Below are 14,462 nucleotides of genomic sequence, written 5' to 3'. Positions count from 1 at the left end.
ACAGGCAATATTTGGATATTGAATATTGTACTGTGTGTTCTGGGAATTCCAGACCCTGCCTCATAGTTTTATTTCACTTAGGGCAGCATTTTGTAGGTCTGTCTGTCATCATTCATCTATTCAGCACTGAGGATTTAGAAATGAGCAAGATTGACATAGCCCTTTTCCTCATGGAGCATTACTGTCTGGTAACGGACAGTTCCCTAGACCTGTGATCACAAATATTCCTTCCATGATCCTGTGTCCTGTGCTCATCAGCAACCAGGTGGTGTATAGAGAGCACGTGCTCTGGGTCTACCTGGATTGGATTTGACTCCTGGTTTACCACTTTGGGCCATGTTTTGTAACACCTGTGCATATTACATTTGCTCCTCCTCTTGCTTTTTACATGACCACAAACTTGACCAATTTCAACTACACTTGAAGAAGTACCATTTCAAATAAATGAAAGTAAGAACTTTATATATCATTTAACAGAATATACTTTATTACATTCCAATGTGATACATGTTTATATATTAAGATTATAGTAAAAGTATAACGTAAATTAATCCAAAAATTACAAATTATAAATAGTTTTATGTTATCTAATGTATTATATAAAAGTCTCCCACTATTTAATGACTAACTTATATGTGTATGTGTGTGCTTATGATATTTATAATAGAGAAACACTTGTATATATGTAGAAAATTTCGGAAAAGATATATAAAAAACTGCTAAACATGATAATCTCTGGAAATTAATGGCTAAAATTTCTAGTGGTAAAAAACTCTTTTCATCTTTTTTAGTTTTATTTTATTTAAATAATATTTACTTATTTATTTATTTATACTTTAAGTTCTGGGACACGTGCAGAACGTGCAGGTTTGTTACATAGCTATACATGTGCCATGGTGGTTTGCTGCACCCATCAAACCGTCATCTACATTAGGTATTTCTCCTAATGCTATCCCTCCCCTTAGCCCCCACCCCCCGACAGGCCCCGGTGTGTGATGTTTCCCTCCCTATGCCCATATGTTCTCATTGTTCACCTCCCACTTATGAGTGGGAACATGTGGTGTTCGGTTTTCTTTTCCTGTGTTAGTTTGCTGAGAATGGTGGTTTCCAACTTCATCCATGTCCCTGCAAAGGAAATGAACTCACCCTTTTTTATGGCTGTATAGTATTCCATATTGGATATGTGCCACATTTTCTTTATCCAGTCTAACATTGTGGGCATTTGGGTTGGTTCCAAGTCTTTGCTATTGTGAATAGTGCTGCAATAAACATACGTGAGCATGTGTCTTTATAGTAGAATGATTTATAATCCTTTGGGTATCTACCCAGTAATGGGACAGCTGGGTCAAATGGTATTTATGGTTCTAGATCCTTGAGGAATCATCACACTGTCTTCCACAATGGTTGAACTAATTTACACTCCCACCAACAGTGTAAAAGCGTTCCTGTTTCTCCACATCCCCTCCAGCATCTGTTGTTTCCTGACTTTTAAATGATTGCCATTCTAACTGGCATGAGATGGTATCTCACTGGGGTTTTGATGTACATTTCTCTAATTAACATGATGATGAGATTTTTTTCATGTTTTTTGGCCACATAAATGTCTTCTTTTGAAAAGTCTCTGTTCATATCCTTTGCCCAATATTTGATGGAGTTGTTTGTTCTTTTCTTGTAAATTTGTTTAAGTTCCTTGTAGATTCTGGATATTAGCCCTTTGTCAGATGGATAGATTGCAAAAATTTTTTCCCATTCTGTAGGTTGCCTGTTCACTCCGATGATACTTACTTTTGCTGTGCAGAAGCTCTTTAATTTAATTGATCCCACTTGTCAATTTTGGCTTTTGTTGCCATTGCTTTTGGTGTTTTAGTCGTGAAGTCTTTGCCTATGCCTATGTCCTGAATGGTATTACCTAGGTTTTCTTCTAGGGTTTTTATGGTTTTAGGTCTTACATTTAAATCTTTAATCCATTGAATTAATTTTAATTAATGCTTCCTTTAGGAGCTTGAGTTAATTTTAATTAATGCTTCCTTTAGGAGCTCTTGTAAGGCAGGCCTGGTGGAGACAAAATACCTCAGCATTTCCTTGCCTGTAAAGGATTTTATTTCTCCCTCACTTATGAAGCTTACTTTGGCTGGACATGAAATTCTGGGTTAAAATTATTTTCTTTAAAATTGTTGAACATTGACCCCCACTCTCTTCTAGCTTGTAGGGTTTCTGCAGAGAGATCCGCTGTTAATCTGAAGGGCTTCCCTTTGTGGACCTTTCTCTCTGGCTGCCCTTAACATTTTTCCTTTGTTTCAACCTTGGTGAATCTGATGATTATGTGTCTTGGCGTTGCTCTTCTCAAAGAGTGTTTGTGGTGTTCTCTGTATTTTCCGAATTTGAATGTTGGCCTGTCTTGCTACGTTGAGGAAGTTCTCCTGGATAATATCCTGAAGTGTGTTCCATTCTCCCCGTCACTTTCAGGTACACCAATCAGATGTAGGTTTGGTCTTTTCACATGGTCCCATATTTCTTGGAGGCTTTGTTCGTTCCTTTTCATTGTTTTTTCTCTAATCTTGTCTTCACACTTTATTTCATCAAGTTGATCTTCAATCTCTGATATCCTTTCTTCCACTTGATTGATTCGGCTATTGATATTTGTGTATGGTTCATGAAGTTCTCGTGCTGTGTTTTTCATCTTCATCAGGTCATTCATGTTCTTCTCTAAACTAGTTATTTTAGTTAGCAGTTCTAACCTGTTATCAAGGTTCTTAGCTTCCTTGCATTGGGTTAGAACATGCTCCTTTAGCTCAGAAGAGTTTGTTATTAACCACCTTCTGAAGCCTACTTCTGTCAATTTGTCAAATTCATTCTCCGTCCAGTTTTGTTTCCTTGCTGGCAAGGAGTTGTGATCCTTTGGAGGAGAAGAGGTGTTCTGGTTTTTGGAATTTTCAGCCCTTTTGCACTGATCTTTGCTCATCTTCATGGATTTATCTACCTTTGGTCTTTGCTGTTGGTGGCCTTCAGATGGAGTTTTTGCCTGGTCATCCTTTTTGTTGATGTTGATTCTATTGCTTTCTGTTAGTTTTTTTTCTAACAGTCAGGGCCCTCTTCTGCAGGTCTGCTGGAGTTTGCTGGGGGTCCACTCCAGACCCTGTTTGCCTGGGTATCACCAGCAAAGGTTGCAGAACAGCAAAGATTGCTGCCTGCTCCTTCCTCTGGAAGCTTTGTCCCAGAGGGGCACCTGCCAGATGCCAGCCGGAGCTCTCCTGTATGAGGAGAGCTCATGTAGGAGCTCCCTGTAGACCCCTGCTGGGAGGTGTCTCCCTGTCAGGAGGCATAGGGGTCAGGTACCCACTTGCAGAGGCAGTCTGTACCTTAGCAGAGCTCAAGTGCTGTGCTGGGAGATCCACTGCTGTCTTCAGAGCCAGCAGGCAGGAACATTTAAGTCTGCTGCAGCTGCACCCACAGCCTCCCCTTCCCCAGGTGCTCTGACCCAGGGAGATGGACATTTTATCTATAAGTCCCTGATGGGTTGCTGCATTTCTTTCAGAGATGCCCTGACCAGACAGGAGGAATCTAGAGAGGCAGTCTGGCTGCAGCAGCTTTGAGGCGCTGTGGTGGGCTCTGCTTAGTCCAAACATCCCAGAGGCTTTGTTTACACTGTGAGGGGAAAACCACCTACTTAAGCCTCAGTAATGGTGGACGCCCCTCCCCACACCAAGCTCGAGCATCCCAGGTCAACTTCGACTGTGGTGCTAGCAGCGAGAATTTCAAGCCAATGGATCTTAGCTTGCTGGGCTCCTTGGGGGTGAGATCTGCTGAGCGAAACCATTTGGCTCCCTGGCTTCAGTCCCTTTTCCAGGGGAGTGTCCAGGCACCACTGGGGTATGAAAAAAAAAAAAAACAAAAAAAACAAAAAAAAAAACTCCTGCAGCTAGCTCAGTGTCTGACCAAACGGCTGCCCCGTTTTGTGCTTGAAACCCAGGTCCCTGGTGGTGTAGGCACCCAAAGGAATCTCCTGGTCTGTGGGTTGCGAAGACCGTGGGAAAAGCGTAGTATCTGGGCCGGAATGCACGGTTCCTCACGGCTTCCCTTCACTAGGGGAGGGAGTTACCAATCCCTTGTGCTTCCTGGGTGAGGCAACACTCCACCCTGCTTCTGCTCGCCTTCTGTGGGATGCACCCACTGTCTAACCAGTCCCAGTGAGATGAGCCGGGTACCTCGGTTGGAAATGCAGAAATTGCCCGCCTTCTGCATTGATTTCACTGGGAGCTGCAGACTGGAGCTGTTCCTATTTGGCCATCTTGCCCAGAAACTCTTTTCATTTTACATACTTCTTAGAACTTGAATTATTTCTATGTGTGTTTATTTGTTTAATTATCAGCAACTAGTTTAAATAGAAAACATATCAATATATAATAAAGTGTCTTAAACAAACAATTACAGAATTGTATGTAGCTAATTTACTTTTTTGAGATATATATACATCAATATTGTTTCTTGAAGACAACATTCTGACAATTCAGAGGAAGAAATTATTCACATATTTCACTCCAGATTTATATACAAATTATATGTAACGAGTACTTTTTTGACATAATGTTCTCTTAATAAACTATAAAATTGCCCTTGATCTACAATAACACTGCTTTGTTCATCTAAGTTTTGACTAATTAAGTGAAAATTCCTTTTGGATATGTGAGTTCTACAATATTCTGATCTATATAAAAACAAATTTATCTACAAGAAAAATGCTTTGTAGTTTCAACTGCATCTCTTGAATTTATATTTAATGCCAGGTGTATCAGTTAGCTATTGGTTGTGTAATCACTCTAAAACTCAGTGGCTTAACAATCACCATTATTTACTGTTGCTTGTATGTCTTTACTCTTGCTTGTATGTCTGCAGGTTAGCTGGGCTTCAGTTGATCCAGGCTGGGCTCAGCTGCGAGGCTTTCTTTCTTTCTTTCTTTTTTTCGTTATTATACTTTAATAATGTTTATCAAATAGTAAATAACTATTTAATAATAGTTCTAGGGTACATGTGCACAACGTGCAGGTTTGTTACATATGTATACATGTGCCATGTTGGTGTGCTGCACCCATTTAACTCATCATTTACGTTAGGTATATCTCCTAATGCTAGCCCTCCCTCTACCCTCCCCCCACCCCATAACAGGCCCCGGTGTGTGGTGTTCCCCACCCTGTGTCCAAGTGTTCTCATTGTTCAATTCCCACCTATGAGTGAAAACATAAAGTGTTTGGTTTTCTGTCCTTGCAATAGTTTGCTCAGAATGATGATTTCCAGCTTCATCCATTCCCTACAAAGGACATGAACTCATCCTTTTTAATGGCTGCATAGGCCTATTCCATGGTATATATGTGCCACATTTTCTTAATCCAGTCTATCATTGATGGACATTTGGGTTGGTTCCAAGTCTTTGCTATTGTGAATAGTGCTGCAATAAACATACATGCGCATGTGTCTTTATAGCAGCATGATTTATAATCCTTTAGGTGTATACCCAGTAATGGGATGGCTGGGTCAAATGGTATTTCTAGTTCTAGATCCTTGAGGAATCGCCACATTGTCTTCCACAATGGTTGAACTAGTTTACAGTCCCACCAACAGTGTAAAAGTGTTCCTGTTTCTCCACATCCTCTCCAGCACCTGTTGTTTCCTGACTTTTTAATGATAGCCATTCTAACTAGTGTGAGATGGTATCTCATTGTGGTTTTGATTTGCATTTCTCTGATGACCAGTGATGATGAGCATTTTTTCATGTGTCTGTTGGCTGCATACATGTCTTCTTTTGAGAAGTATCTGTTCATATCCTTCACCTACTTTTTGATGGGGTTGTTTGATTTTTTCTTGTAAATTTGTTTGAGTTCTTTGTAGATTCTGGATATTAGCCCTTTGCCAGATGGGTAGATTGTAAAAATTTTCTCCCATTCTGTAGGTTGCCTGTTTACTCTGATGGTAGTTGCTTTTGCTGTGCAGAAGCTCTTTAATTTAATTAGATTCCATTTGTCAATTATGGCTTTTGTTGCCATTGCTTTTGGTGTTTTAGACATGAAGTGTTTGCCAATGTCTATGTCCTGAATGATATTGCCTAGGTTTTCTTCTAGGGTTTTTATGGTTTTGGGTCTGACATTTAAGTCTTTAATCCATCTTGAATTAACTTCTGTATAAGGTGTAAGGAGGGGATCCAGTTTCAGCTTTCATATAGCTAGCCAGTTTTCCCAGCACCATTTATTGAATAGGAATCCTTTCCCCATTGCTTGTTTTTGTCAGGTTTGTCAGCGATCAGATGGTTGTAGATGTATGGTATTATTTCTGAGGGCTCTGTTCTGTTCCATTGGTCTATATCTCTGTTTTGATAGCAGTACCATGCTGTTTTGGTTACTGTAGCCTTGTAATATAGTTTGAAGTCAGGTAGCATGATGCCTCCAGCTTTGTTCTTTTGGCTTAGGATTATCTTGGCAATGTGGGCTCTTTTTTGGTTCCATATGTACTTTAAAGTAGTTTTTCCAAATCTATGAAGAAAGTTATTGTTAGCTTGATGGGGATGACATTGAATCTATAAATTACCTTGGGCAGTATGACCATTTTCATGATATTTATTCTTCCTATCCATGAGCATGGAATATTCTTCCATTTGTTTGTGTCCTCTTTTATTTCATTGAGCAGTGGTTTGTAATTCTCCTTGAAGAGGTCCTTCACATCCCTTGTAAGTTGGATTCCTAGGTATTTTATTCTCTTTGAAGCAATTGTGAATGGGAGTTCACTCATGATTTGGCTATCTGTTTGTCTGTTATTGGTGTATAGTGATTTTTGCACATTGATTTTGTATCCTGAGAGTTTGCTGAAGTTGCTTTAATCAGTTTAAGGAGATTTGGGGCTGAGACGATAGGGTTTTCTAAATATACAATCATGTCATTTGCAAACAGGGACAATTTGACTTCCTCTTTTCCAAGTTGAATGGCCTTTATTTCTTTCTCCTGCCTGATTGCCCTGGCCAGAACTTCCAACACTATATTGAACAGGAGTGGTGAGAGAGGGCATCCCTGTCTTGTACCAGTTTTCAAAGGGAATGCTTCCTGTTTTTGCCCATTCAGTATGATATTGGCTGTGGGTTTGTCAGAAATAGCTCTTATTATTTTGAGATACGTCCCATCAATACCTAATTCATTGAGAGTTTTTAGAATGAAGGGCTTTTGAATTTTGTCAAAGAGCTTTTTCTGCATCTATTGAGATAATCATGTGGTTTTTGTCTTTGGTTCTGTTTATATGATGGATTACGTTTACTGATTTGCGTATGTTGAACCAGCCTTGCATCCCAGGGATGAAGGCCAATTATCGGATAAGCTTTTTGATGTGTTGCTGGATTCTGTTTGCCAGTATTTTATTGAGGATTTTTGCATCAATGTTCATCAGGGATATTGGTCTAAAATTATCTTTTTTTGTTGTGTCTCTGCCGGGCTTTGGTATCAGGATGATGCTGGCCTCATAAAATGAGTTAGGGAGGGTTCCCTCTTTTTCTGTCGATTGGAATAATTTCAGAAGGAATGGTACCCGTTCCTCCTTGTACCTCTGGTAGAATTCGACTGTGAATCCGTCTGGTCCTGGACTTCTTTTGGTTGGTAGGCTATTAATTATTGCCTCAATTTCAGAGCCTGTTATTAGTATATTCAGGGATTCAGCTTCTTCCTGGTTTAGTCTTGGGAGGGTGTATGTGTCCAGGAATTTATCCATTTCTTCTAGATTTTCTAGTTTATTTGCGTAGAGGTGTTTATAGTATTCAGCTGAGATGGCTAAGGGAGGTTCTGTATTTTACAGAGGGCCGGCGGACTGGCTGGAGTGCAAACTCTCCAGGGTACGTTTTTATCATGATGACAGTGTAAGAGAGAGAACAGAAGCACTCAAGGCTTAGGATCTGGACTGGCATACTCCCACTTCCTTCCATAAAGCAAGGCACATGGCCAAGCCAAAAAGTCAAGAGACAGGGAAAGACTCTTTCTCATGATGAGCATGGAGTAATGTGGATGGTGCAGGGTTGAAGGAGCAGAGTCAACAAGTCAATCTGCCACATCAGATTTGATCATGGCAAACTGGGGGAAAACTGGGGCAGAGACTTGAGTGGTCTGAGCTGTGTGGATTCAATAGGAGGTAGAAAATAGGGAACAAGATCTGTTAGGTGGAAGAAATGGAAGTGCTTGTGAGAGGAGTGCTGAATTTTCTTTAGGCAAAAAGGGTTGAAAAAGCTATGGCTTAGGGACATCAGAGGGCTGACTTACCATGGGATGCAGTGGGAAAAAGAGCAGTGTAGTTGGGTGAAGGGTGAGGAAGAGGCAAATGAGACTATCAGCACCCCTCCACACCCATGGAGACTGGTTGCAGGACCACTGCAAAGATCAAAATTTAGGATGCTCAAGTCCTGGATATAAAATGGTGTAATATTTGTATATAACCTATGCACATCCTCCTGCATCATTTAAATCATTTCTGGATTCCTTATAATACCTAATACAATGTAAATGCCATGTAATAGTGGTTATACTGTATTGCTTTTTATTTCTACTATTTTTAATGTTGTATTATTTTTATTTTTGTTTTTTTGAATATTTTCAATCTGCAGTTGGTTGAATTTGTGAATCAGATCTGTGGATACAGAGGGCTGCCTGTATTAAGAATGTCTAGGTGGGGTGCCATGGCTCATGCCTGTAATCCCAGCACTTTGGGAGGCCAAGGAGGGTGGATCATCTGAGGTCAGGAGTTCGAGCCCAGCCTGGGCAACATGATGAAACCCCGTCTCTACTAAAAATACAAAAGTTAGCCAGGCATGGTGGGGCACACCTGTAATCCCAGCTACTTGGGAGGCTGAAGCAGGAGAATTGCTTGAATCCCAGCAGCAGAGGTTGCAGTGAGCTGAGATCGTGCCACTGCGTATCCAGCTTGGGCGACAGAGCCAGACTCCATCTCAAAAAAAAAAAAAAAAAAAAAAAAATTGTCTAGGTGGATGATCTCTGAACCGAAGGCTTATTTTAGTTAATTAAAATAAGGTAAATAGTTATTATCCGCTGAACTTGTGTATTTCCAGATTATGCAATCATCAGTCATCCCTCCATATGGGGTTGGCAGTTGGTTCTAGGCCACCCTCTCCCCACCAACAGATATGAAAATCCACGAAATACCAAGTCTGGCTGTAGAACTCACAGATACAAAACATTGGCCCTTCATATCAGTAGGCTCCTGCATCCCATCAATGCTGTATTTCTGATCCATGTTGGTTGAATTTGTGGACATGGAACCCATAGCTATGGAGGGCTGACTGTATTTATTGAATAAAATCCACTTACAAGTGGACCCACGCAGTTCAAACCTGTGTCGTTCAATGGTCAGCTGTAGTAGAATCTACTAGATTGAAGTGTTTCTGCACTGCGTTTAGGTTCGGCCAAGTAGTGTAGCTACTCTGTGGGATTTTGGTATCCTAAATCACATATAAGTACAGTATTTGGGGCAGAGAAACCATAATCACCATTTAAAAAAATCATTCTCAGTTAATTTCATGTTTTACATTAAAACTGGTGCTTTAGGTAGGTCGCAGTGGCTCACGCCTGTAATCCCAGCACTTTGGGAGATTGAGGTGGGCAGATCACGAGGTCGGGAGTTCAAGACCAGCCTGACCAATGTGGTGAAACCCCGTCTCTACTAAAAATACAGAAATTAGCCGGGCATGGTGCCATGCGCCTATAATCCCAGCTACTAAGGAGGCTGAGGCAGGAGAATCGCTTGAACCCGGGAGGCAGAGGTTGCAGTGAGCCGAGATTGCACCACTGCACTCCAGCCTGGGCAACAGAGCGAGACTCAGTCTCAAAAAACAAAAAGAAAAACAAACAAACAAAAAACTGGTGCTTTAATCAAAGTGACAATCCTTGCACCATTAAATAAGGAATATTTCTGAGTCAATTCAATATTCGTAAGTTTATAATTTTCCATATGATGTGCTACCTATTGAGTACTTAAGTACAATTAATTCATAATTTCTTCCCCTTTTGGTGTGAATTTAGGTGAGGGAACCTTCTGCTTCTTGCGTTCTGGATGCAGCAGATTCACATACATTTGCCTTTTTTCTTATCTGCACTATTTAAAAATATATTACATTTCTAAGAAAACAGCTGTTGTCTTTAAGTCAAATTGCATATGCAGCACTGTGGCCATTAGAATGGAGACAAATTACCTCATTAGTAGAACACACCTCTCCTCAAGAGAACTAATCCTGGGGCTTATATTTTTGGACATATTCTGAGAAAATCTAAGACTATTGGATAGTCTTCTTTGTTTCATTGCTACTGTGCTTTACATCACTTAAGCCAATTTGATGTTGCATCTACATGTTTGAGTATGTGATTCTCTGGTCTTTGTTTAGCAGATAATTTATCTTTCATCCAGAAGCTTTAAGCAATAATACTTTTTTGTGAAAGAAAGTTTATTGAATGTGTATATTAGCCATGGGTTAAAACAAGAGAAGGCTTGATATAACTAAGAACTTTGGCCTTGGAAGTGTTATCTTGTCAGTCCAGCACTTCGCTTCATCGCATTTTTAGTTGTTGATTTCCATCCTCTTTCTTTATAGGCTGGGAAGTGATGATACCCATTTTGAGGTCAGCATGGCTAACAATGGATGTGAGGTGCATCGTTTTGATCCTAGTGTCAAGTCAGCTCACGTTCTGGAGAGTCAGCACCTTTGGTATCACCGCTTGTCCATTGACTGGCGGGATCCCCATCCAGCTGTTGCTGCCCAAAAACCACATAGCAACACCAGAAAACTGGGAAGCATTTTGAATGAATTTGGGCATCACAAGGTGAGGTTTTCATTTGATTTTTTACTTGAATAAAGTGAACAAACCCATCAGCTTTTTAAAATGCAAACCAAGAATAGCAACATTGACATTGGATTGTTGAAGGTCCAATTTTAATCTTACTAATCACCCAACATTATTTATAGAGTCGACTCTAGACATAAAGTGTTGGCAAGGATAGACATATTTAAATTGATGTGAAGATTTTAGTTGCTGTTGAGTAATGTTAATGGTCTTGTCCAAGACTAGGCAAGAAGACTAAGGAACTTACTTCTGGCATAGGCTGAAGAATACCATTTTCATTTGGCAACTGACTTACACTTTTCAGAGAGAGCAAACTACTTATGTTGACCTCAAATACAAAAAAAGAAAAAAAGAAAAAAGAAATCGGGGTTATGCTTACTAAGATATTGCTTGTGTATCATGTTTCTCACTGTTGTGACGTGTTTCTCACTATTTTGAATCACTAGGCTCTACACAGAAAATATATATAGCTTTGATTAAAATTTACTTTATAAAGTTGAATGGACATTATGTATGTTACAAATTATATAAGTATATCAAAGGATGTCAAATCTCTGCAAACATTTTATTATGAATAGACAGCAAAAAAGAAACCCAGTTTTTGCACTGTTCTTTAAAAGCAATTTTTAGTGTAGTATACCCGAGCTAATTGTATTCTGTAGGCAGATACTAGAGAATTTCTCCTGAGTGCAGTTGGCTTGTGTTTGATCTTCAGTCTTTCTTGGGTTTGGCTATTTTGGTCTGTATTCCCAGCCGGAGATGCCATGTAGTTTAGAACAGGTCAGAATGGGTGTTTCTATTTGAGAAACAGTGTGCATGAGACTCAATTTTAAACTTGAGTTGGCTTCTTGATCTTCAGTAAGAGGTTTTTCCAGGCCGGGCGCAGTGGCTCACGCCTGTAATCCCAGCACTTTGGGAGGCCGAAGCAGGCAGATCACAAGGTCAGGTGATCGAGACTATCCTGGCTAACATGGTGAAACCCTGTCTCTACTAAAAAATACAAAAAATTAGCTGGACGTGGTGGCGGGCACCTGTAGTCCCAGCTACTCAGGAGGCTGAGGCAGGAGAATGGTGTGAACCCAGGAGGCGGAGCTTTCAGTAAGCCGAGGTCACGCCACTGCACTCCAGCCTGGGCAACAGTTCGAGACTCCGTCTCAAAAAAAAAAAAAAAAAAAAAAAGAGGTTTTTCCCTGCATTGTTATTCCTCCTCCTCCTCTTCCCCATCTTCCTCCCTTTTCTCTGCCTCCTTTCTTCGTCTTCCTCTTCCTTCTCCCTCCTCCCCCTCTTCTTCCTCCTCCTCCTCCTCTTTTGTTCTTTAAACATCCTTTAATTAGATAGCCCATGCTTCTTCAAGAACAACTTCAAAGAATTTGCTGTTCTTTTAACACACAATTAACTACTGATTTGTATTTTACTTTGCCACCAAGGGTAACTGGTGGCATTTAATAGTCAGGAGCCTTAGTGAGACACAGGTAGGATTTTTGGGTAAAACCTCAGAAGAGAACTCCTTTTTACATGCTGTTAATGTTTTTCATATGTGTGGGAAGAAGCAGGAGCATTTTTCAGAACCTTATTTAGGGTTTTGTTTTTTTCTTTTTTGCTGCTTGTTACCTTTGTAGATCTGTTTTTTACAGCTGAAAATTACAGGCCTAATTCTCTAATATGTCAACTTTAGATTATTCAAAGAGCTAACTACTTATTTTTTTGTGTTCAGTTAGGAGTCTTGCTGTTCCTCCTTTATGCTCTTTACATCTTAGCCCTCTCCAGCACCACTCTTCAAAGAAAAGACTGAGTAGGAGAAAAAGAGAAACTCAATGCCGTTTTGCTTATTTTTTTTCCCCCAATATTTTAGCAAAAGATTTGGTAAAGATGAGGATAAAATAAGACTTTGAAAAAGTGATCTGTGGATATAATTGATCTAACCACATTTCCTATGGGAAATGTATTTTTAGATAACAAGGTACCTACCTGAATTGTGTTTGTTTAGCTCCATGGGAGCTGCGGCGGACCAACCTTTCTGCTAAGGATAAAGCATGAGGCCTTTTGCAATGCTGCTCCTGAGATAGCAGAAATATTTACAATGATGCCTAAAAAGGAGCAATGTTTATGTTTCTAAGGCTACTTATTTTTTAAAAAAATATTTACAATGAAAGTGATCTGGCACAGAATTATCAGGAATGCATTTCCTCCTTTTTTTTTTTTTTTAATTCCTTGTTGAAGAATTTAAAAGATACTGATATGCTTCCGTAGAGATTTTCTTTTTGGGTCAATGCTTTAAAACAAAAACAACAAAACTAAACCCATCAGCAAGTGATTGCTTTCCTTAGGAAAATGCTTCTAGGAGCTATACGGGGCCAGATAAATGGAAACCTTGTTTGTGTGTTGTAGCAAGCTCGGTCTGTTTTCATTTTTCTGCATGTACAGATAATGGTAGATAGGATGTGGCTGTGGCAGGGGAAGCAAATAGAAAAAAACACACTAACAAATGTCAGCGTTTCTGCCTTCACACCTTCACTCATTTATTCTGAAAGTGAGTGTCGATACCAAAGCGTTTTTAGCTGTTTTATTTCAGAACTTTAAACTATTTCATATAGTTTTGTAATAATTTCCCTGTTCTGCTGTTAGTTTTCCTATTCTGTATATCTACACCTAAATTCCAGCCACTCAAGTAAAAATATGGGCAAAAATGGAAGCAGTATTCTGAGATAGTGACAGAAAGATGCATATGGCTTTTGTACTGCTTTTAAAACTCTTCGGTAATTTTAACTTCAAACTCGAAATCAAAAGCCTGTTCTAAAGCATCAGGCTAGAGCAGCTGCATCAGCAAAAGCATGTGGACCAGAAGCCCAGTCTGTCAGGGAATAATATCACTTGAATCCAGCATTATGTGAAATGATTAACTGTCTACTCTTTGCAGAAGTGGTTATTGTTAACTAAGCATACAGTTTTTTCAGAATGCAACTAGAAATATTGAATCTGAAATTTCTGCTCATTTTAATCATAATGTATGGTTTTTTTCTAAAGTCTTTGTTACATTCAGAGTATCCTCAATGAGCCGAGCTAGGTCATGAGGAATTATAACTATTAGTTTTGGTCTTAACCATGCTGCTGATAACTCTGAATAACAGAGCTGCCTGAGGGTTTCCCTGTGTAAGCTCATTAATCTTGGTTTGAAGCATGGTCCTCTTACTGGCTTTTGACGCTGGGCGAGTCATTTAACCTCTCTGGCACTCAGTTTGATTGTCAGTTAAATGAGGACAAAGATACGCCCAAAATTGTGGGGTTTTTCTGAGAAGTAGGTCTGAGAACACAGTGTGAAAGTCTCCAGCAGAATGCCTGGTGTGAATTAGTCACTCAGTTGTTTTCAGTAAACTCAAAGGGTTTTTATTAACAATTTTAGTAAATTTTATAGAAAACCTTTTTTTTTTTTTTTTTTTTTTCCTCTCTTTCTTTCTTTCCAGGGTAAATATATCAGAGATTTCTCTGGAAATTGCTAACCACCTAGTTCCAGTCAAGAGTTTTTAATGAGAGCTTTGTGTGAAACTCAAAGGCAATTGGTCCTTCAGAGGTGGTTGTAGAGAACTATTGTTT

The 14,462-nt window shown here is 39.6% G+C and overlaps 1 protein-coding gene across 4 annotated transcripts in view; it reads left to right on the top strand.

Moving 5' to 3' along the window:
• The window catches only part of LOC105492063 (methyltransferase like 24), a 123,983-nt gene that overhangs the window by 51,171 nt on the left and 58,350 nt on the right, over positions 1-14,462 (top strand). For all 4 annotated transcript variants that reach the window (XM_071096291.1, XM_071096290.1, XM_011758929.3 and 1 more), the window contains one exon: positions 10,622-10,850. In XM_071096291.1, the coding sequence (XP_070952392.1) occupies positions 10,622-10,850 (229 nt within the window). The remainder of the gene's footprint in view (positions 1-10,621; positions 10,851-14,462) is intronic.

This window comes from Macaca nemestrina, chromosome 5, assembly GCF_043159975.1.
Source record: "Macaca nemestrina isolate mMacNem1 chromosome 5, mMacNem.hap1, whole genome shotgun sequence".
In the NCBI taxonomy this organism is placed as follows: domain Eukaryota; kingdom Metazoa; phylum Chordata; class Mammalia; order Primates; family Cercopithecidae; genus Macaca; species Macaca nemestrina.
The sequence above is the reverse complement of the archived record's forward strand: the minus strand, read 5'-3'. Positions and strand labels throughout refer to the sequence as shown.